At 53.6% G+C, this 22,439-nt stretch overlaps 1 protein-coding gene across 2 annotated transcripts in view; it reads right to left on the bottom strand.

Annotated features, from left to right (window-relative positions):
- The window catches only part of ANXA6 (annexin A6), a 46,608-nt gene that overhangs the window by 12,282 nt on the left and 11,887 nt on the right, over window positions 1-22,439 (bottom strand). For both annotated transcript variants that reach the window (XM_059417189.1, XM_059417188.1), the window contains exons 3-20: window positions 19,796-19,886; window positions 19,027-19,121; window positions 18,402-18,515; window positions 16,993-17,083; window positions 16,025-16,104; window positions 14,182-14,238; window positions 13,259-13,352; window positions 12,743-12,838; window positions 11,532-11,590; window positions 10,366-10,488; window positions 9,043-9,101; window positions 7,632-7,710; window positions 5,899-5,980; window positions 4,872-4,966; window positions 4,191-4,304; window positions 1,991-2,081; window positions 1,242-1,321; window positions 622-675 (exon numbers count right to left, since the gene is read on the bottom strand). In XM_059417189.1, coding sequence (XP_059273172.1) covers window positions 622-675; window positions 1,242-1,321; window positions 1,991-2,081; window positions 4,191-4,304; window positions 4,872-4,966; window positions 5,899-5,980; window positions 7,632-7,710; window positions 9,043-9,101; window positions 10,366-10,488; window positions 11,532-11,590; window positions 12,743-12,838; window positions 13,259-13,352; window positions 14,182-14,238; window positions 16,025-16,104; window positions 16,993-17,083; window positions 18,402-18,515; window positions 19,027-19,121; window positions 19,796-19,886 — 1,554 coding nt within the window. The remainder of the gene's footprint in view (window positions 1-621; window positions 676-1,241; window positions 1,322-1,990; window positions 2,082-4,190; window positions 4,305-4,871; window positions 4,967-5,898; window positions 5,981-7,631; window positions 7,711-9,042; window positions 9,102-10,365; window positions 10,489-11,531; window positions 11,591-12,742; window positions 12,839-13,258; window positions 13,353-14,181; window positions 14,239-16,024; window positions 16,105-16,992; window positions 17,084-18,401; window positions 18,516-19,026; window positions 19,122-19,795; window positions 19,887-22,439) is intronic.

A 22,439-nucleotide genomic window follows, 5' to 3' on the forward strand; every position in this document is an offset into this window, starting at 1 on the left:
AGCCAAGTGACCCAAGAGAACCCCTGACTCCCTATTCATTTAATAACAAATATTGGCTGAGTTCTGACCATATGACCACTTGGGATACATCAGTGAACAAAACAAAGATCCCAGCCCTTGATGAACTCACTTTCTAGGCTCTCTCAGAACATGTCCCTCAACCTTGGTCCCATTTCATAGGTAAGAAACTGAGACCTTTAGCACCCAGGCCCCCTTCCAGCAGGCCCCCAGACCTGCTCCCTCCGGCTCAATTCTACCTAGGCCACTGATTTGCTGTGTGACTTCCAGAAGTTACTCCCCCGCTCTGGGCCTCCATTTTCCCCCACTGTAACATAAGGAGTTTGACCTGCTGATCTGTAAGTCCCTTCTAGCTCTGAAGGTCTGGGGTCTCTCAGCCTACTCTTCACACAGGATGTCATAAGACCAGCATCACACTCATGAGAATCCTTCCGAAAGTTGTGGAAATACTCAAAGTCTCACTTCTAAGGGTAGAAAGGGGCAAGGGGTCCCTGAGTCTAAGGATCCACCAATTAAAACAGCCTTCCCCGCTCCCAAACAGCCAAGGCCTGGCAAGACGGACATCAGCTGGAGACACTTGGAGGGGGAGGGGACGGTTCTCACCTGGGCATCTTCCCGGGCCTGGTCCCGGTCTTCTCCTGCCTCCTCACGGTTCCCCTGCAACAGGACCCATGAGAAAGGTCAGTTGCCAAACATCCACCCTCTTTGGCCCTCAGCAGCCACAGGACCCTTGACTCAGCCTCTCTGCCTCTCAGAACCCTCTTCCTGAGCTATAACATGGGGACAGGGATCCTGCCCTCAGAGGGAAGGCTGTGGTAAACATTACATTTGAAGGCACTCAGCCCAAGGCGACTTAAACACAGGCAGCTTCAATACCATGCGTCAGGCCCTGGGGTCTGGGCTGGGGGGATGCAAGCAATGGTGAAGGATACTTGCAGGTAACGTGGGTTGCCCACATGGCCTCGTCCTGTCAACTGGGGACCCAGAAAGCCAGGCTGAGGGCCACCAGGGAGGGCTGCCTGGAGAAGGTGGCCCCAAGCCAGCTTTGAAAAGTAAACAGCGGGAGAAGGCCTCACACGAGCCAGTCACAGCCTCAGCGGTGGGACGGAGAAGGCAAGTAGAGAGGACACCCTTTCTTCATCAGGGGTGGGCTCCTAGCTCCCTGCCCCCCCTTCAGGGCCCCTGGGGGACCAGGTGGGACCTGGGGCCATGAACTCACTCACCGTGGCCAGAGAGATAAGGATCCTCTTGAAGTGGCCAGATGTGTCTGAGCTCAGAGCATCCTCTAGGGACTTGTGATAGTCTGAAACAGAGAAATGGAGTTGTGGGCAGCTGCTGGCTAAGGATGGGGCGTGCTTCTAGAAGCTCAAGACTTGAGCCAGAGCATGTTGGCTGGGGTGGTGGGGATGAAGGCGTTTGCGGTTGGTTTTTAGCAGCATTCGGCCACGCCACTATGGGTCGTGACACACTGACACCCCAGTCCATCGCCTCTGCCCCCATCCCAGCTGAGGGCTCTTGGAACCCTGCCTCTCCTGCTTCATGGTCATTCTATCTTCCCTCTCTTACCTTCCCACCCATCGGACAGGGGCTGGACCCACCCGCTCTGGACACAGCTCTAGCCCTGTCAGTCCCCCGCTCAAAATTTCAGCCACTTTAGAGCTGCTGACAAGGAGAAAAGTTTAAACATTTCTGACTAATACTTAAGATTCTTCACAATAACGTTCTGACCTTCTGCCCATCCAGGAGGCTGCCTGCCTGCTCCCCAGCAGCCTGGACACGTTCTCCTCATTCCCCGCCTCCAGCTGGGACTCTCTGCCTGTGGCGCCCTTTCCTCAGACACAGGGCTGGGCATACCCATGGGCTTAGCAGAGCGTCGTGGCCGAGAGAGGTGAGAACAGCAGAGCTGCGGGGTGAGGTGGTGCTTCTCCCACTGCCTCCCAGCGGTGCTGACCCCAAGGCCTCCCACACTCACCTTCCTTATAGGCCTCACAGATGGCCCGGATTTCTGCATTGGTCCGAGTAGCGAGGATTTCTATGAGAGCCTTTTCATCTGTGCCAGCTCCCTACAAGGTCAAGACCAAGAAGACTTAACCACAGCCCTGACCCCATGCAGAGACTCGAGAGGCCCTGGCCAAGAAGGCCCCTGTTTAAGCAACCATCCAGGGGGCAAATGCTCGGATCACCAGGCCTTCCTGGATTTTCTCTTCACCCCCAGACCAGAGACAGCACAATCAGGGCAGAACATGCCGACTCGTCAAGATTTCCAGAACCTCCCATGAGAACTGCTTTGGACCAAAATTAAAAAGCAAAGAATATGGCCTATAGGCACGTGTATATAAAAAGGCACACACACATATGTCTCTGCACATATTTATGTGTAAAATGTATAAAAACAACAGAGCTCATGCTTCACAGTATAACTGTGACTGTGGTCTCTGGATGGGTGAAGGATCACAGGCGATTTCTCATTTCTTTTTTTTTTCCTCTGGGTAGATTGTCTCACATACTATTTTGTCAGAAGAAAAAAGGTTCCGTGCCTCAAGGGAAAAACATGCTGGATTTGTTGATATTTGCCTTTGAGGAGTGATCTAGGGACAGACCCGTTAGGTTCTTTGGACTGAAACAGCTACTCAAATGTCCTCACGCTGGGGGAGGGGAGGGGGGCAAAGGAGATGGATAGATCGATAGATTCAAGTATCTGTTAAACACCTGCAACGTGCCAGTCGCCGCACAAGCCGCTGCAGCCACAACTGTAAGAAACAGGAAAGCCACGTTCACTGCCCTTAGAGGTTACTTCCCGTGGGGTGGCCAGTCCGTTGGGGCCCTGACCTGAAGGAGACTGAGGCTGACGGAGATCTTCACAAGTGCTTTATTCAAAGCAGGCATGTGGGGGAGGACAGCCTGATTCCCAGGCTGACAGAGATCTTCACAAGTGCTTTATTCAAAGCAGGCATATGGGGGAGGACAGCCTGATTCCCAGAGCATCCTAAGACCCAGGGTCTAGCCCCTTCCCTAGGGCAGGGTCTGCTAGCCGGACCGCTAGCTGGGTGTGCTCAGCCTCCCTCGGTTTCCCATTGTGGGAAAGGGAAGGGTCGGGTCAGGTTATCTCACTGCTCCCTTCAACCTCTAAACTCCGCATTTTCAAATCCTTTGCTTTTCTTGTCTAGGCATTTTAAAAGGACGAGAACCTCAATTTGCTTTGCCCAGGAAAATGTCTGATCTTCTCTGAATCCTCCAGGGGCCCAAAGTCCTCGTGGTCTCAGGCTCCAGAGCCAGACAGACTTGGTCTGAATCCCAGCTGTTACCTTGTAACGCTGTGACTTTGATCAAGGGACTGAGGCTCAGAGCCAGACTTTCCCATCTGTAAAATGGGGATAAGACAATAGCCTTGCCTTGTGTGTTGGTGAGACAAGGAGCTGAGCCCAAGACGGGTCGCTAAATGCTCTGATGACAGAGAGGAGCCCCATACAGCTGGTCCCTTGGGAAATCAAGCAGCTCTAGCAACAGCTGGGCTGGGACATCACATCCTTTCTTGCTAATCAACCGCAAGGGCAGGTCTTCAGAGTTAACAGTGTCCTTCACACCCATGACCTTGCCTGGCCCACTCCATGCTTGAAGGGCAGGGATGATCGCTGCTGTTTCACAGATGAAGGCATGGAAGTTTAGAAAGTGTAAGGGGCCCAACATCACAGTGAGTTCGAATACAGGCTCTGACTGCTGTTGTTTCCCTTCCAGATCCATCCTGCTTTCTCTAGCTGCTCCTTGAGATCCCCTGACACCACTGATTACTGGGCATGTGACCTCACTTCAGCCAGAGCGGAAGCCAGGACTTTGGTGGAACTTCTGGGAAGAAGGACATACATGCACAAGCCATCCTACCACAAGAAGGAGAAAGCTTTCTGAGAGCAAAGCCACCACAGAAGACAGACAACCTTGGTAGGGGAGAGACAAGAGTCCACGTAACATTATTTGAGTCCCTGGATTCAGCCATGTCTAAAACCAGATGGAGTCCTGTACCTCTGTTATCCCCTTTGCAGTTCACACTAGTTGGAATTGGGCGTGGGAAGGGCTCTGCCAAGGAGCTATGGCCAATCCACACCTGTGCTTGTGGGGAGCCCCCGGGTCCCCCCAACACCCACATACTGGACATCCCTTTGGTGCCCCCACCATACCTCCATGGCCTTCTTCAACTGCTTGGCATCATAATGGGCCGGTGGCATCATGAGCCCTAGAATCAGCCTCGCCAGGTCTCCAGAGATCTCAGACTTCAGATCTGCCATCAAGTCCTAAGAAGGACGGGGGCCGAGGTCACGCAGGCATTACCACGTGTTCCCGAGTGACCCAGGACAGGGAGGAGATATGGAATGAGGAATCAGGGGCTCCAGGTGAATGCTGGGGATAGCGATAGTGGGAACCCACCCCTGTCTTTGCTGAGGTTTACTATTTAAAGGATGGCAAAAACCCCAAGCAGAGGGAAGACTGGCTCTCCTTGGAGGCAAGGAGGTAGAACAGGAAAGCGGGGGAGGGCTGAAGGACATCATTCCCACTGTGGGGGAAGCTCGCCAGCTGCAAAGGCACAATAATCTCAGTCATTCAGCCTTGGGGCCTTGAAGCCTCTGGAACTCGAGATCCAGAAAACGCTGTGTGAAAGCAACTCATCTCAGCCCCACACTGAGCCATCCCCATGGGTGCTGATCCTGGGGAACTGGGGGACGGACAGAATGTGCTACAGGCAGCCCAAAAACCAATGAGGGAGATACTCCAAGAACACATGACCACAGGGGCCCCAGGACCGCCCATACTTGGGCACTGGCTGTGAGAGCCAAGCCCCCCGGGCCTGGCTGAGGCCTCACCCGGCCGAAGTGGGACTTGAAGGTCTGACGGATCTGCTGGCGCTGGGCGTTGCTGCGGTGCGTGATGATGTCGATGATGGTGTCCTCGTCAGTTCCTGAATCATCAAAGCTGCATGGTTCAGAGGAAGACCCACAGCCCACTTCCCCCGTCCCCTCTACGCCACAAAGGGGCCGAGTAGCTACTAAGGGATCCTTCCAACCTGCCCATCTAAATCCCATGGGGACCCCGTGTCCTTTCTCTTCAGCTCCTAGGAGCTGGAGCCCAAGTCCTTGTAACCAGTGCATGTCGACTCTGAGAACATCAGGATACCACCTCTGAACTCCTGGATGAATGCTTTCAACCTCGGACTCCACACAGGACTCCACCTTTCAGAAGGACTCTTGCACCTGTCATCTCAGTCCTAGACATGCTCGGGGGCTATTATCATTCCCAAGAGACAAATGGAGAGGAGGCCCAGATGGGGAGGATTTAAGCCAAGGTCTCTGGGAGGTGCTGTTAGATGGGCAGGGTCAGGGGTGGGCAAAGTGTTGGAGGCCAAACCCGGATCCTGTCCCCGATGGCCTTTCTGAGAATAGGCCATCCACCCACAGAGTAGTTCTTCCCACTAGTTCCAAACAGGGGCTCTGAAGGGGGAACTAGTAGGGGGCACTCCCATCCCAGAATTGGGTCTGCAGCTCTTACTTTATAGTGTGGGAAATGGATGCTTTGGAGGCATTGAAGGACCTGCCCAAAGTCACAGTGAGTCGAAAGCAAAGCCAGGGGGAGAACCCAGGCCTTAAGACTTAGTACTTCCTTCTACTCCAGGACACTGCTCCTGACAGGCTGGGGGACACCTTGGTCTCTAGGAAGGGCTCATGCCCAGGTCCTTACAACCCCCCTCACTCCTGCTTAGACTCATGGAGCCAGGACCCTCCTCGTTCTGTGGACCCTAGTTTAGGCCTCCGCTCTCACTCCTGCCCAGCCCACTGCCCAGCCTGCCACACCTGCTGCCCCAGAAGTCCACCCACCCCTTCCTGGTCCCCTTACCGAGTCCCTTCATGGCCTTCCGCAGTGCTTTGGCATCAGCGTCAGGGTTGAAGTTGTCGACTGGACGCACGGTTCCCTTCAGCTGCGAGAAGCAGAAAGAGCCTCAGCAGGTGTCTGGAGGCCCCCCTGGGGGCCAGGCCAAGAGAGGAGCATGCAAGAGAGGGGAAGCTTTCCCCATGAGCTCCAAACCAAGCAGCTTCGGGGGAAAGAGGCAGGGGTGAAGGCACAGCAGACAGACCCCTGCCCTAGAGCTGAGAAAGGGAGAGGGGGCAAGAGACAGACCCAGACCTGGGAGCAGGGCAAATGCTGGTCAAGCCAGCTTCCTGCCCCAGGAGTTAGCCCTGCCCTAGCTGCACTGGGGCCTCCCCAGTCCCTGTCAGAATCCTGCCCTGTCCCCAAGGCCCTCCTGCCTCTTTAAGATCCCCATCCCCTGAAAAGGCAACCAAAATGTCTGAAATCCCAGAACAGAATCTCCCAAATTCAGTCACTCCTAAGTGGGGTTCTCAGTGTTTCCTTATTTGCATATGCCCTGTTCTATTTCTCAATATTTCTACTGAATTCAACCTCTTTTCTGTTTTACTTAAATGCATTCACTTTTAAGTGTATTTAAATACTCCTGAAGGGCAAGGAGCTTTGTTCATTTCGTTCTTGGATGGATCCCGAGTGCCTACAACAGAAATAAGCACTCAAAATATATTTGCTATGTGGATTAATGAATGAAAAGAATTTTGAATCACTATCATAAAGAGAAAATTGGTCTTAAGTGCCATCGACGGATGATAACCCATGAAAATAAATGTAATAAAGAGAAAATACCGTCTTGTCAAATATCACCAAATTTAAGCAGATGCTGTTGCTTGTCAAAAGCTCTGAACTTGAAGTTAGCTCTCTCAGCTCAGTTTGTGAAAAAAGGAAAGCCAGTGAGGGTGGCACGGAGCCAGACTCTCCCTCTGACAGAATGAGGAGGAGGTTGGGATTGAAAAGTCGCTCTCTTACTATGTGAGGTTTGGTGTTACCAAATGCCCCCAAGGCTCCCCTCACCCGAAAGAATTCATTTCTTAGGTAATTTAAAGTCACCTGCAATGACACTTCTTGGCTTGCAATTTGGGAAATGCTGTTCTAGAATATCAGTGCTCAAGAGCCCTTGGAAGGCACTAAGTTTGCCGTGTCTAACACCTCGCTCGAAAGATGGAGACAGAGGCCGGGAGAGGTAGGGACCTGCCAAAAATGGCTCCATGAGTAACAGAGAGAATGCAACGTGCCAAATTATTTTCACGTAGACCAAGGGCTACTAGTCCCTGGAATGGTTAGCCCCCAGTACGTCCGCGGACCCTGGGTCTCAGGATGGTCAGAACAACCTCGAGTCACCCAGCGCCCTGAGGGGTGACAGACCATCTGGAAGCCTCCAGAGGCCAACTGTCTGACCGAGGATGACACAGGCCCATCCACAGAACCAGACATGTCTCCGTTCAGCAAGCCTTGTTAGTACTCAGCGGGCCCCCAACGCTCCCCTGCGTGTTAGAAGTTAGGGCGGGAATCAGAGGCCCACAGCAGAGTGCCCGCCCACCAAACTCATCACTCCTGGAAGACAAAGAAGCTTCAGATGTGAGAACCGATGTCTCAGGTTGGCCGCCAGGGGGCAGCTGGGTGCCAACCGGAGCAGCGGGAAGGTGCGAGCAGAAGACCGGAAGCTTGTGGTCAAGAGGTCAAGCAGGAGGTGGGGAGGGTCTGACCTCTACTCGGGCCACTGCACTAAGCTCCCACATCTGATAGGCCACCTGCGCTGCCTCCGGGAAGAACTGGCCAGCAGCACTGGAATGGAGGGGGTTGGGGAGAGGATAGAAGGGAAGGTCATCGTGGGCAAGACCACACACACAGCAACAGCCATGTATGCACACGGACAAGGACACACACACACACACACAGCCACACACTTGAAGTAAATCCATCTTGCTTTACCTCCTATCAAGCCTCATCCATCCAGAGCCTCCCCTCCATTTTTAGAAACCTTCTACCTTCTCCTGAGACCCCCTGCAGCGCTCGGTCTGCCCAGCTGCCTTCTAGGCTCTATGTTCCCAGCAGGAGAGGATTTCTTGAATACTCTGTCCTCCCCTTTCTCCCTCGTGATTTGAGTGATTTCTACCCGACTCTCCCCTCTCAAACAAGCTCAGTTACCAGCTTACAGCCATGTCCCCTCGCTTTCTCCTCCTGCAAACTACCTGGGCTTACAAGATGCTGAGTAAATGTCTGTGGAACTGAAATCAGCCCCCAAGGCACTTGTCAAAGGTTAACAGAAGGTTCTCGTATCCCTTACTTCACTGGATCCTTATAAGCTCTGGGAGAGGAAGTCAGAGGACCTATGGCTCCCCTCCTAGTCCACAAATCTGGTCAAGTCACACCCAGTGTCGTCTCTCCCACGGCTCCCACTACCCCAGGAGAGGTTCTTCTGCCAGCAGGAGGCCCCCAGGCCCTGCCCACCTCTCACCCTCTTTTCTTCCCGGCCCCAGCAAAAGTGCAGCATCAGGTACAGAAACGAACCAGGCTGAACGTGGTCGTCTCTAGGTCTTTCCTCCACCCACTCTCCTTCAGAGCCTCTCTTCACCTCCTCCTCCTTAAGGTCTCCCTCAGGCCTCTGCTTCTCTACCCGCAGTCTGGGAGAGTGCCCCGATCTGTGCGTTCCCAGGCACAGAGACTTTCCCTATCCCGTGACGACCCCACATGTAGGCCCTGGTCCGGAAGCCCCACCGGGCTGGGGGCTTCACCAGGGCTTCCCTGCCAAGAGGCCTGTCCCAGAACATACTGGGCACGAACGTGCTGAATAAAGGAGCAGGCAGACCGGGCACCTGTATTTTTTCCATCGAACAGATGATGAAATGGGAAGCAGTTATGAGGTAGCGGGGCTTGGACCCCCCTGTTCTGGATTCCCAGTCCACACCCACATGGGAGCAGACACCCCCACCCCTCCCCCAGTCTGGGAGAGCCCATTCCCGTCACACACACTCACAGACTTTCACCAGGCACTGAAGAATCCCCAAGCTCATCCAGTCCATGCATCCATCAGGATGAGGGCCAGGGGAGCCTGGCCTGCCACCGCTCCCCCCACTCAGGCCACCCCCTCCAGCCCAGGGTCCAGGAGCCACTTACTCATCATCACCCCCACAGAGTTTCAGCAGAGCCTTCTTGTAATCACCGGATGTGTCGTTCTGGGGAGAAAGTGAGACAGAGAAAGGTGACCTCTCACCCTTGTGCTCCCCTCGGATAAGGAGGGGAGGTTGCGCAGAGCCCAAAATAGGGGAAGGCTGAACACTTATTTGTGGCAATACTGACTCTCCTCTGGTCTGGGGTGGCAGAGACCACCAAGCAGTGGTGTGCTGGCAAGTCCTGAACAACCAGCTCTCGGGGAGGGGAGAAGGTTAAAAAGCCCTAATTTCTTTCTTTCTTTTTTTTTTTTTTTTTAAAGATTTTATTTATTTATTTGACAGAGAGAAATCACAAGTAGTTGGAGAGGCAGGCAGAGAGAGAGAGAGGAGGAAGCAGGCTCCCTGCTGAGCAGAGAGCCCCATGTGGGACTCGATCCCAGGACGCGAGATCATGACCTGAGCCGAAGGCAGCGGCTTAACCCACTGAGCCACCCAGGCGCCCCAGCCCTAATTTCTAATATCTGCCAATTTCCGTGGTGTAAACACGTCCAACAGGGATACTTTCAAGCTACCCATAGGATTTCACTGAACGTGAAGCCCATGGGAGCTGGCCCCAGCACACTTCTACTCTCTGACCATCCCCAGCCCAGCACCCCCATGTGAAATAGTCCATGGAAATAGGGTTCCATGAACCAAAACACCAGGAAACGCCAAACCCAGACCAATGGATGTAGCTTATTTTATGCCTCTCTCAGAGCTTCATGATGGATTTAACCAATTAAAGGCTGTGAGAAGTTCTGAAGGCAACAGGCTGCCTTGTCTTTACTTTCACTAGCTTTTTCCAAACACTTCCCATGAACCATTGTTGCATTTAATATCTATAACACTCGGGGAGCATAGCTTGAACTCAGAAAGCTTTATCTCACTCACCACCCCCAAAAAGAAAAATACCCAACCCTCTATGTGTCTCTTGGCCGAGTGTCAGAGGCTGGACATCGCAGTCATCACAGATCACGTGGCCCGGGGCCAAGAGTTCTACCCTGACTTCTGCAGCCTGAGCTCACTGCCCTTGGGATGGAGTCCTCATCCTTAACTCCGCCCGCGTGCCCTTCCTGACCCAGGTCCGCCTTCCTTTTGAGCTTCTTGACTCATAAGCACCACCAGACATTTACTTCTCTGTTGAGTTATCTCATGTGCCCTGAACGTGCCATGAGGCAGGGGCTCCTGGGGTTCCCAAGAGGCTCCCAGCTCCTCAGGACTGTTCTTTCCTCCTAGGAGTGGTTCCCAAGCCCTCCGCTCCTCTCCGTACCCTGTTGGCTCCGCTCACCTTGATCATGCTATACAGGGACTTCTCATACTTGGTCCGGAATATCTCCCGAATGTCAAGCATGTCCAGCTCACTGCGGGTGACCATGATGCGGATCAGGGTGTTGTCCCGAGTCCCCAGGCCCTGGAAGACAAGTGGGTTTGGGGGACAGGAACATGAGAGGAGGCCAGACGACTGAGAGCCCCCAGTTGGTTGAAAAATACAATTTTTGTGCTAACACATTAAAATTAAGAACAAAAGAAACAAAACATTGCCTTTCCCCTGAAGCTCCCTATGTGTCCCTCTTGCTTTAATTTCCTTCCTCCTTTCATATGTCAGGTCCATCCTTGGTTTCCTTGACAATTTTACCATAACTGTATAACTCTAAGTACACATTGTTTATGGTTAGATATCTTGGAACACTGTAAACAAACCACTTTGCATTTATTTCTTTTGCTACGCCTGATGGACACTGGGTTGTAAAAAATTTAGAAGAAACTGCCACATTCTTTGGAATGCATGCACACAGGAACCTTCTCTCCTGGGCTGAGCTGCCCGACCTCCCTCTGAAAGAGAATGGGCCATATTTCCCTTGCCCTTGGGATGGCCGACTGATGCCACGAAGGCCTGAGCTCCTGGGCCTTGGGTCTGTGGCCTCTGCATTCATGGGTCCTGTTGTGCTATAGAACTATCATCAGTTTCTGTGTGTCCTGTGGGCAAAACAGTGGGAATCACTGTTCTCATGTACATGCTTAGGGTAGAATCGCTGGGCCACAGGGGTAAACATTGCGAGTCTTAGCCGACAACGACAAGTATCTTCCAAAGTGGTCTAATCTACATCCACTGTACAGAAACATTCTGGTCAATTAATATTTTTGAAACGTGTGGGTTTCTAGCTCCTCTGGCTGGATGGGTCCAGTGTGAGCTGTCATAATACCCTGTTATCAATCACGAGGCGGAAGCAGGTATCTGGGTGGGCAGGCGTGCGCCCGGACAGTGACCCAAGCTCAGGAGCTCGCCTGGAAAAAGGGCCATCACTCTCTCCTGTAGTCAATCCCCTGAGGGCTCTCTTTGGCCAGTGGGCCCTACAGACTTGTCAGAATGTCTCTACAGTCCCATGGGGATGGGCAGAGACCCCCTCCACAGCTCTTTCCCACTGATTCCCCCCCCCCCCCCCACACACACACCTTCATCGCTTTGAAGAGCCTTTCCGCAAAATATTCTGGAGTGCTCCGGATACATTTCACTGGGAAGAGGGAAGGAGAGGCAGAGTTACTCCAGCTGTCTCGGAATGGGTTGGGGTGGCCTGACCCCTTCTTTATTCCTACCCCTTAGGGACCACGAAGGGCAAACCCAGGATGGATCCAGGCTCCTGATAACCCAAGGCGCCACCCCCTTTAACACAAACCCAGAACTTCGAGAAATCGGGAACTGGGCTGGTGAAATGTGGGCTGTGCCTCTTAAAGACCCACTTCGTCTTTCTAGTCTGCTGGGGGGCTGGCAGGGAGCAGGCCCAGGTGGGGAGCAGCACCTGCGGTAGAGCTGGGAGGGGTGTTTCTGTTCGTCCTGCTGCGGCCACAAGGGTATCGGCAGCTACGTCACTTTGGATCCTGCTAGGAGAGCAGGCCAGAACCTGACTGCCTAAAGCAGAGTGGGTTGGGGACAGCTCCGGGAAGGAGGAGGAGGCTGGGGCTAGAGCTCTCCCCCAGGAAACACGCACACAACCCTCCCCAGACTCGGACAGACTGCCTCTTGCCATGTCGAGCTTCTGAGGGCCTCTGGGTCAGGCAGGGCCTCACCCCCACCCCCATTTATCAGATGAGGGAACTGAAGCCCAGAGAGGACAGGAGACTTGTCCCAAGTCAAGAGCAGATTTGGGAGAAGTCCTGGGTTGGAATCTTGGGTCGACCAACCGACTAGTCAGATCCTGGTGTGCCCTGTGCCTATGATACCCCAAGTCATGACTGAACTACCCCTTGGCAAGTGACATAGCCTCTGCGAGATACGGTCTCCTTATCTGTGAAGTGGAGATCATGCCCCTCTCCTGGGTCTTTTTTCAAGATTAAACACTCCACACAGCACGCCGCATGTGGTATGGGCCCCACACAAGTCTGCTCTCCTGCTGGTTCTTCCTCTGGGCCCGGGCTCATAGCTCTATCTTGCCCCGCCTGCTCTATCTCACAGGAGGGAGTGACAGGAAGTCAGCCCCCCAAGGCTCCACTCCCTGCCTCCCTGACTTCATGTGGCCTTGGCCAACCCGCAGAACTCACTGTGCGTCCGATTTTCTCCTTCCTGCCTCCAGATCATGTAATCCCTCTTTCCCATTCTTGGGCTCTTGTTCCTGGGCCAGAATCCCAGAATCCCCCAAAGCCCCTGGGAATGCAAGGTCAGGACATACCCACAGCCAGCATCAGCTTCTCGAAGTCCCCAGACAGCTCTCCTCGGATGCTGGCTTCGATTGGCTTCCCAGTGGTCTTCAGATACTCATCAAACACTGAGTCAGAGAGACAGGGGTGTTGAGAGTGCCCCAGAAGGCAGGAGAAGCCAGGACTTCAGAAGGGGAGGCCAGGACCAGAGTGCCCACCATGAAGTCAGGGCTGGTCTTTGAGGAGCTGGCCAGCAGGGAGGTCAAGCACACCACCAGTCACCATGCAGCTAGGCCGTGTATGACGTGAGGGACTTATGTGTACCTCACACTCCAACAGGAAGCAGGTATTCAGCTGGGAAGGTTGAGCATCCTGTCAATGACTTTCCTGAGGGACTACACAAACCACCATCTAATAAAATCAGGACTAGTATTTGCATTGTAGGTGAAGTAACTACCCTGCTCTATTAGTAGCAAAGGAAAAAAAGAATGGAATCGTTGGCACAACTCCAGGGGAGCAGCTGTAGGTCCTTGTTCTCTGGAACTTACCCAACCGAAGATGCTGCTTGCTGCGATTTCCCAAAATGTAAATGAACTGGGCTTCATCTGTTCCCCATTTCAGTTCCCCTGCCTCGTACAGGTCCTGAAGGGGAAGAGGAAGGACTTCATGGAAAGGAGACAGAACTTGCTGGCCAAGCGAATCAGCTGCTGCTGAATCCCTGAACATACGAGTAACTGGTAGCCTCAGGACCTCTGCATACACCTGTATACCCTCCTTTCTTTCTGGGGACACTCCAACTCAACGTTCAAGGCCCAGATTAAATGTCCCATTTGTTCTTGAAGCATTTCCTGATGTCCCCAAGGTGGAGTCCTCTTTCTTCCCCTCCTTCCCTCTTCTAGGCTCCCATAGGTTTCTACTTCTCTATTGCTTTGCTCCACTGTATAACAACTTCTTTATAAGCCTGTCTTCCCACTATGGCATGGGCTCCTCAAAGACAGGGACTATGTCTTAGCATTCTCTGTATCTACCCTTGCCGTGTTGCATGCACACAGTGGGGCTCAAAACACCTTGAATGTAATGCTATATCCCTAGAGACGGTGTTTGTATGACTAATATATGCCTTTCTCTCCTGGTACTGTGTGATTTTCATCAGTAGTGATCCCCCAGTGCTTGGCAGAGTGCCCGGCACATAGTAGGTATTCAACACATATTAGTTAACTGAATGAATAAAGGAACAAATGACAAAAGCTCCAAAATATATCTCACCAACTTTATATATGTTGCGTACCTTTGAAAGACAATTTAAGTCCTTTCTTCAACAAAGCACTGTATAAAACACCGGCCATGAATCAGTTATTTCTGGTATTTGATGCAAATTACTTGGCCCCTAGCCCTTCCCCGGATCCCCAAGCAACTAGCTCTCGGAGTTCCCTTGCTGTGCCCCAAGAGCCCCTGGTCAGTGCTGGTTTACCTGGACGTCCTGCTGTACCAAGTCCTCGCTCACAACATCATCCGCCTCCCTGGTTCCCTGAGCAGAAACACAGGGACATGGGATTAACATACCAGGGCCAGGGAGATGGGAGTGGTGTGGATACCAGGGAGAGAACAGGACAGTAGAGAAAGTATGGTGGCCCAGGCGGGTCTTGGAGCAGTGACTTCAGCTGCCACTACATCAAGACTGAAGCATCTATTTTGTGGGGAATCACGGGGTTTGTTGGCTTTTCCCTTCATCCTTGGAGTTGAGAACAAAGGGGAGAGTCCTGAGAATGACCAAGGTCCCTCTAGGTGCCCCATCCCAGAGCCAGCCAGAGCCTGTACTGAGAACAGGACCCCATACAGGTCCTGGTATGGCTCACGATGCCCATGGAAAATGATACTACAGGGCTAAAAAGATTGCACACCGGCGTTCCACTGGGGGCTCACAGACCTTGACCCAGAAAACTCAGCAGGGAGGATCTGAGACTTGGGCCCTGAGATCCGAGCTCACAAGCAGTGAAGGCACACAATGCTATTGGTGTTTCTGCTGCTCCGCCCAGGCTCAGTGCCCCATCCAACAAAGGAACTCGCAAAGGATGGGGCCAGCCCAAGCGGGCATCGTGCTTCCGTGGGCACGGGTCAGCCCTACGCTTCTCTCCTCCTCCTCTGGACTATGAATCCCCTGGGCTCTCCTGGAGACACAGCTTCAGAAGACAGAGCCCGCACATTCACAATCCATGCTGTGGCACTGCCCCCCTGGTGTTAGATGTTGAAAAGGAGCTGGAACTCTCCAAAACTTTGAACTTGGGGGGAAAGGTCACACTTGCCCATTCCTGCTGTTTCCAGTAATCCCCCAGCTGCTTACTGTGGGATATGGGTTCCTATGGCAATGGAGAAATCGACCTGGGAGCAGCTGGGGTCAACTGTGTATGGGAGCAGAGGAAGTGAAAGAAACAGAGAAATGGCTTAATTCCTATATAAAGCTTCCCACAAGCGTGCTCCTTGGACCTGGGCTTGAAACTGCTCAGTGCGAGAATTTCCGGGGAGCCGGGCAGGTGAAGGGGAAGCAGCAGGGTGGGTCATGTTTTCCAACGCTCTGCAGCCATACAAAATGCAGGCCTGCTGGTGCCGGAACTTTCCATTATTCTAAAGAATGTAGAAATCTGGCTTTTGAGTAAAAATTCCCCATTTTTAAATGTTAGTAACTAACTCAAATATTTAAAAAAAACATTGTGTAGGAAAACCAGGGAGAAAAAAAAATCAGCTTGGCAAATGGAAACCAGTCTGCAGCCCTGACTTCATGGTCCTTCTTATGTCTTTGGGGATGGGAGGGAGGAGCGGCAGGGCTTGGCTGTGGGAGACGCAGTGCAGGCAGCCCCAGAAATGTCACATCCCTGCGGGTGACTTGTGGACGTGCCAGCCGTGGCAGCCGTGGCAGCCGTGGCTGGGGAAGCAATGGCGGGAGGGAGGCCTGGAGAGGAGGGGGAGGGGTGGGTGTGAAGAGAGGATGGAGGTCACGGGAAGATTTTCCTGGGCACAAGAGAGCAGAGATGTGTGCAAAGGGATATGTGGATCACCTGCCTGCACAAACCAGGGGCGACACAGCAAACCCCTCCATGCTCGGATTCCACACCCAGGTGAGAGAGAGAAAACATCTCAAGTTCAAGGATAAATGGGCAGTTGGGGAGTAGCCACAGCTGAGGAGGACTTTATACCCGAGGAGCCACCAAGGAACCTCTCACAGGCCACCCTGTCTGGGACAAGAGGCAGATGGTACCCATGGCCCTCTGCCTGCACTCTGGTAGGGAACTTCCGGGAGGACCCCAATGTGGACCAACCTGGAGCAGGACCATGAGCATCTTCTGGAAGTGGCCAGAGGTGTCACCGATGATGTCAGCCTCCAGGTCTCTCTCATAGGCTGCAGGAAAGGAACACAAGCTCTAGTCCCATCCCCATGAGACCTCAGGGATCCAGGATAAAGGTCCCTGTTGTCCCCAGTATGATCCCAGCATCCAGGCTCCGGGCTGTCACGGTAAGACCCAACATGTACTCTCACAGGTTTCTGTACTGACCCCTGACACACTGAGATGGAACCTGTCTACTTCCTCCATCCACACCTGTGCCATCCTACTCCAGGTACTGTGGTCACCTACCTGGACAGTGGCTAGAGCCTTCTAACTATTTCCCCTGCTTCTGTTCCCCCTCCCTCTCCAATCCACAGCAACAAGGGTGACTTTTAAAGCCCTCTCCGATCACAGGCTCCCCTGCTTCCCGCTAGACTTGGAATCAAGCATCGCCTCTTTCTCTTGGGCTGCAAGGCCCTGTGTGATCCTGCCTTGCCCTTTACCACTCTGGCCTCACACTAGCTACTAGGCTAATTTCTGCCCCAGGGCCTTTGGGCTTGCCATTCCCTCTGCCTGCCAGGATCTTCTCCCTATTCCTTACACAACGGACTCCTCATTCCCTCCCAACACACTTATCTGGAGAACGTCCTCCAGAATTAAAGTTTGATTCTTGTTACTTCATTGTGTAACAATGTGTTATCATTGTGTTGACCTGCGTATTGTCTGTAACCCTTGTTACCTCACTAATCTGTACATTCGAAGAGGCAGGGACTACATGGGTTCTGCCCACCACCATATTCTGAGAACCTAGAACATTGCACAGAGCAGCTATTTCTGACAAGGAGAAATGACAGATCAGAGGGCAAGAGGAAAGATGGCGATGGGTAGCCTTAGCGTCCCTACTCTTGGAATTACCCTCATTTCATAGCTAAGTCCTGAATGGCCCCTCCTGCCCATCTCACCATCTTTGTATGCTGCCACCAGCTGGTGGATCTGCTCATTGGTCCGAGAAGCCAAGATTTCAATGAGACACTTCTCATCGGTGCCGATACCCTGGGAGAACAGAAGGGACATGGGAGTCAGGGCTGGGATGGGAGGCCACCAGCAACCATGGGTTGCCTTCCTAGAGTGGCCAGAGCTATGACACTCCCAACACTCAGGGTGCCCCTACCACAGCTCTCGGGCACCAGACTGGATCTGCTGCCCTGAGACTCAGAAGACATAGGTTCTAGTCCTGCCTCTGCCAGCAGCTTGCTTTGACCTTTCATTAAGAAACGTCTTTCTGGGGACGCCAGGGTGGCTCAGTTGATTGGACGACTACCTTTGACTTGGGTCATAATCCTGGAGTCTCAGGATCGAGTCCCGCATCGGGCTCTCAGCTCCACGGGGAGTCTGCTTCTCTCTCTGACCTTCTCCTCACTCATGCTCTCTCTCACTGTCTCTCTCTCAAATAAATAAATACAATCAAAAAAATGTCTGGGGCGCCTGGGTGGCTCAGTTGGTTGGACGACTGCCTTCGGCTCAGGTCATGATCCTGGAGTCCCAGGATCGAGTCCCATATCAGGCTCCCAGCTCCATGGGAAGTCTGCTTCTCCCTCTGACCTTCTCTGTGCTCATGCTCTCTCTCACTGTCTCTCTCTCAAATAAATAAATAAAATCTTAAAAAAAAAAAAATGTCTTTCTGGGCCCCTGTTTTCTCATCCGTGAAATGGAAATGATGCCAGTGGCTCTGCCAAAATCACAAGGAGATTGAAAAGGCGATCTCTCACATCATTAAACTTACCAATATGGCAAGTAAATTCATGTTGAACAGTCATCTGGGACAAAGCTCAAGGCACTTTACAGACAATAAAGTGCAGATGCACTGAAGGGCTTTGCTTTTTCCCCACTTGCTAGGGAGCCACCCTCTCCTTCAACCAGAGCTAGCCACGCTTCCTGACCTGAACACACTCTACCACCTCTGCTGACCTCTTATCCAGCTGGAAGGACCGGACTCCCACTCTGATCAACCAAATCCTCCCTGGGGCTTCTGGGTGTGACTTGATCTCTCATCTTCTGTGACGCCTCTCAAGCCACCCTGAGCCTGCCCTCCTGCCCTCCTTTAGTATGCCCTTGGCCTTGGGGTGTTGGGCACAACTTGTCTTTATGCCCCTATATCCTGCTTCCTCAGGGCTGGAAGCTGCTGCGTTGAGGTCTGTCTCCCGCCAACATCTGTCCCACATCTGGCCATCTGAAGGAGACCGTGGCACTCCTCTGGGACAGGGTTTGAGCCTCTTACAGCAGCGCTCTGTGAGTACTTGCTGCAGAGACCAGAATCTGCCCCACATATCACACCCCCACTCAACACACACGCAGACCCATGCTTTCTTACCGAGATGGCATCTTTAATTTCCTTGGCATCACAATAGGCAAGTGGCCTCATGAGACCCACAATCAGTCGTTCAAACTTTCCTGTCAGCTCATACTTCAAGTCAGCAATGAGGTCCTGGGTCGGGGGTCGGGGTGGGGAGGGAGAAGGAGATGGAGGAGGAAGAGGAGGAGCACTTAGGATAAGAATTACATTTAAAGAGCACCTGCTCTGTAAGGCACCAGGCTACATAAGCCCATGGCAGTGTCAGTCTGGGAGGTATGGGCTCTCATTAACCCTAAGAAATGGGCGTAGAGACGTCAGGGAAATTGCCCAAAGCTACGTAATGAGCAGAGGGCGGTTCAGGAGCAAGCCTATGGCACCGGGCCTCTCCCCACAGCACTGTTTGTTCCCTTGCTTATGGGGTGTCTCTCCCACCATCTGGAAATCCACGGGTGCACACCTCGCAGGTCCCATTCACCTGTGGGCACCAGCACCCAGCCAGTGCCCAAGGACACAGCAAGTACCATGGATGTATCTGTGGCTGAATGGGGCCTGGCTAGCACAGAGGCTGAATGAAGATACAACAGGAGAGACCCTGAATGAATGCACAGGCCCGCCCCACCTGCCCCGCGGTCGCCATGGTTACCTTGCCATAGAGGGACTTGTAGCTCTGACAGATCTCCTGTCGCTGTCTGTTGCTCCGAGAAGTGATGAGCTCCAGGATGGCCTCCTTGTCACTGCCTGGAAGACAGGAGGGCACTGGTGACCCTCCCCCAACCAGCCACCAGGAAGCCCACCAGGGCTGCTCCCTGCCGTCCTCAGCACCAGCCTTCTCTGTTCATCAGGCGGGGATGTCGGTGGCGGAGGATCTATGGAGACCGGTCAAGCCCCGACTGAGAAGGATCACAGCACCCACAGCATTTGGGCTCAGAGGGCCTGTGATCCAGCCCCTCATCAGACCTGTTAGGAAAATGAGTCCCAGAGAGCAGCGAGGACTCACTCCAACTTTCACAGTGAGACTTGGCTTAGAAAACCCCAGGCAAGATAGGGTTCTTTCAACAACAAGAAAAATAAAAGAGAATCATCAGCATCAAACTCGGGTTAGCAGTTCCCCCCAAGGGGAAGGCAGGGCTGAAGCTTCCGGAGGGGACCTTCCAAGGAGCTTTCAACTCCATGAGGAAGCATGGGCTAGTTGTCAAGTTGCGTGGCAGGCCTGCAGGGGAAGCTTCTATTATTCCTTAGACCTTTGGGTTGGTCTGGAATATTTCATTAGAAAATGATGAAAAATAGTAAAAACGGGAGACAAAAGAATGAGTGAGCCCATCTCCACACCTTATCCCCACCCTCGCCCCCAGACGGCCTCTGGGCTGGGCCCCCATGGGGGAACGCCCCCACGCTGGTGACTGAGCACCCACCAAAGCCCTTCATGGCGGTGTACAGGGCCTCGGCATCCTGGCCGGGGTCAAAGTCTGGGAAATCGTGAATGGAGCCACGGTACTTAGCACCCTGGGGAGAGAAAAAGCAGAAGGTAAGCCACTGACCATGGCCTTAAACGGGGTTCCCAGCCCCAACCCCCCGATCACACTCTCAGCCCTGGCAATAGGCAGAGTCTAGGCTGAGTTCCCTTCCACCGAAATTAAGCCCTGACTACAGGAAGCCCAGGCAAGGGTAGGGACAGCTCTCCCTGGACCTCCTGCCACAGCCCATCCCGAGGACTGCACCCTTGCCCTGTGGGACGGTGGCTCCGTCCAGCCACAGCACAGTACAAGCTTCCCAGGACCCAGGAGGGAGGAGAAAGCCAGGCTGAGTGCAAGGGGTAGGAATGATCCCTGTAAGAGTTACAGGAGCTCCTCATATTTTTATGGCACTTTACAGTCTACAAAGCCCTTTTGCCTCCTTTACTGGGATTCCAACTTGCAGAAGCACTTAATATTATCTGTATCACAAAAACACAGAAACTGAGCCCAAAGAAGGAAAGCGTCTTGCTGAGGGCCCCACAGAGCCCAGATCTCTGGCCCAGTCCCCTCGGCTCTCCAGCTCCAGCAACCTTCCAGCCACTGGCATCTGAGGGTGAGGTCATGGCCCAAGGGAAGCCCGGAGCCACCCTCAGAATCAGTGCCAAGAAAAGATAATGCCCCTTGGGCCTGGTAAACTGAGCTGGCAGCTGGCATCTGAGGACAAGCTGGCTGGGTCTTCAGGGTGAAAGGGAGGAGAGGCAGGGCAAGAGTATCTCAGACATTGAATCTGAATGCACAATGGGCTGGTTCACAGAGAAGTCAGATGTGGGTCAGCTACATGACCCCAGAGAAGCAAGGGGCTGGGAGAGGGGCTGAGAGCTAGGAGGGCTGGGGATGCCAGAACCCATGGCACGGTGAAAGGGTGCTCAGCCTGGGCCAGCTCCAATGCAAAGGGCAGAAGATTCAGGAAGAAAGAAGACCTGCCCCTGTCTTTCATGAGCTTTGAACCCAGAGGAGAGAGACAAGCACACAAATCAGCATAGAACTCATCACTGATACCCTAAGATGGAGGCAGGGTGATTTGGGAAAACAGTGGCAGATTCTGGCTAGGGGAGGGGGCCAGGACTGGGGTGGCCCACATACAGTGCACCTTAAAGGGGTAAGAAGCAAGTGCAAAGATGAGCCTCCAACCACCTCCTGCGTCTCCCGGTGCGCACACTGAAGGACCTGGCCAGACGTGTGGCTGCCCCCCGGTTTGTCTGCAGCTGCTGCTCCTCTGAGGTATGCATGCGTGGGTGCAGGGTGGCTATTTAAAGTTCTGACAGGGCGGGTGACCAAAAAGGACACGGCCCTCTTCCCGCCATCCGTGAGTCCCCTGCAACCCGATCGCACCCTTGGACACAGGAGAAACGCGGGCCAAACACCCAGACCAGAAAAGAGTCAGTCCCTTTAGAAAGCCCTAGGATTGTCTGTCTTGCTCACGGATGCCTCCCAACTCCTGGCACAAAGCCTGGCACAACCAAGCCCCCACTGAATATGTTTCCCAGAGGGACAGGCACAGGGATGGATGAATGACCGAGTATATTCTGAGCAGAATGAATTAGATTTCCTGGCTGGGACGTCTACACTGAGTCCTAAAGGACGAGTGACAGCGGGGGGCCCCGAAGGAGGGGGCAGTGGACAGAACAGCAGAGAGGGGGAAGGCTTCATGCAGGGAACAGCACAGTCAAGCCCTGGAGGCAAGAGCAGGCGAGAACATCGGGGAGGCCGCCCAGATTCTTCAGCGCAGATTCTTCAGCGCTCGGTGCAGACACCCCAGGTCGCCAAGACCGTGGGACTCCAAGTTGCCAGGAAGGAACAAGAAGAGGAGAAGGTGGAAGGGCCGAGGCCTCAGCAGCCGGCCAAGCTCCCCGCCAGCTCCCCCGCCAACAACTGCTGCTCCTCTACCTCAGCCGGCCCCTCCTTCCACAGCGGGCAGCAGGGCCAGGACTGCCACTGAAAGATGAGGCCATGTCCTCCAGGGGGAAGGGAATGACTGACAGGGAGCTGGAGCCAAATGTTCCCTTCGAGACCGGTTTAGTGAGGAGCGAGGCCAGGTTCCCAGGTGTGTCTTTGCATAAGGATAATCAACTCTCCCAGGGGCCCTCGGGATCACAGCTACTAGAAGAGGTGGACATGGGGGGCCTTAGCACTGGTCACATTCAGAGGCACAGAGACGGGCCCTCAAATCACCCAGGCCTGGGTTCCCACGATCAGTCATCCTCACGCCAACCTGATGAAGTCTCTGTCCCCACTTCTCCACCTCACCTAGATGGCCTGTGCTCCTCCCGCAGGCAGGATCCCGGCATTAGACACCATGGCCCCGGGGATGGGAGAGCACAGAAGGGACTTTCCACCCTGAAATATTCAGCAGGTCCTGCTGCCAGCTGGTGAGCGGCCTGGGCCCTGGGGCTCTGAGGTCTTGGGACCCATCCCAGCTGTTGCGGGAGTGGAAGCCTTGGCCTCTCCTGAGAGCTGGCTGCCAGGCCAGGATGCCTCCTCAGAGCTCCTGTGATGACACCTGACTGGGTCCTCATCTCTGCAGCGGCTGGAGTTCCGGGCA

This window comes from Mustela nigripes, chromosome 12 (genome assembly GCF_022355385.1).
Source record: "Mustela nigripes isolate SB6536 chromosome 12, MUSNIG.SB6536, whole genome shotgun sequence".
Lineage (NCBI taxonomy): Eukaryota > Metazoa > Chordata > Mammalia > Carnivora > Mustelidae > Mustela > Mustela nigripes.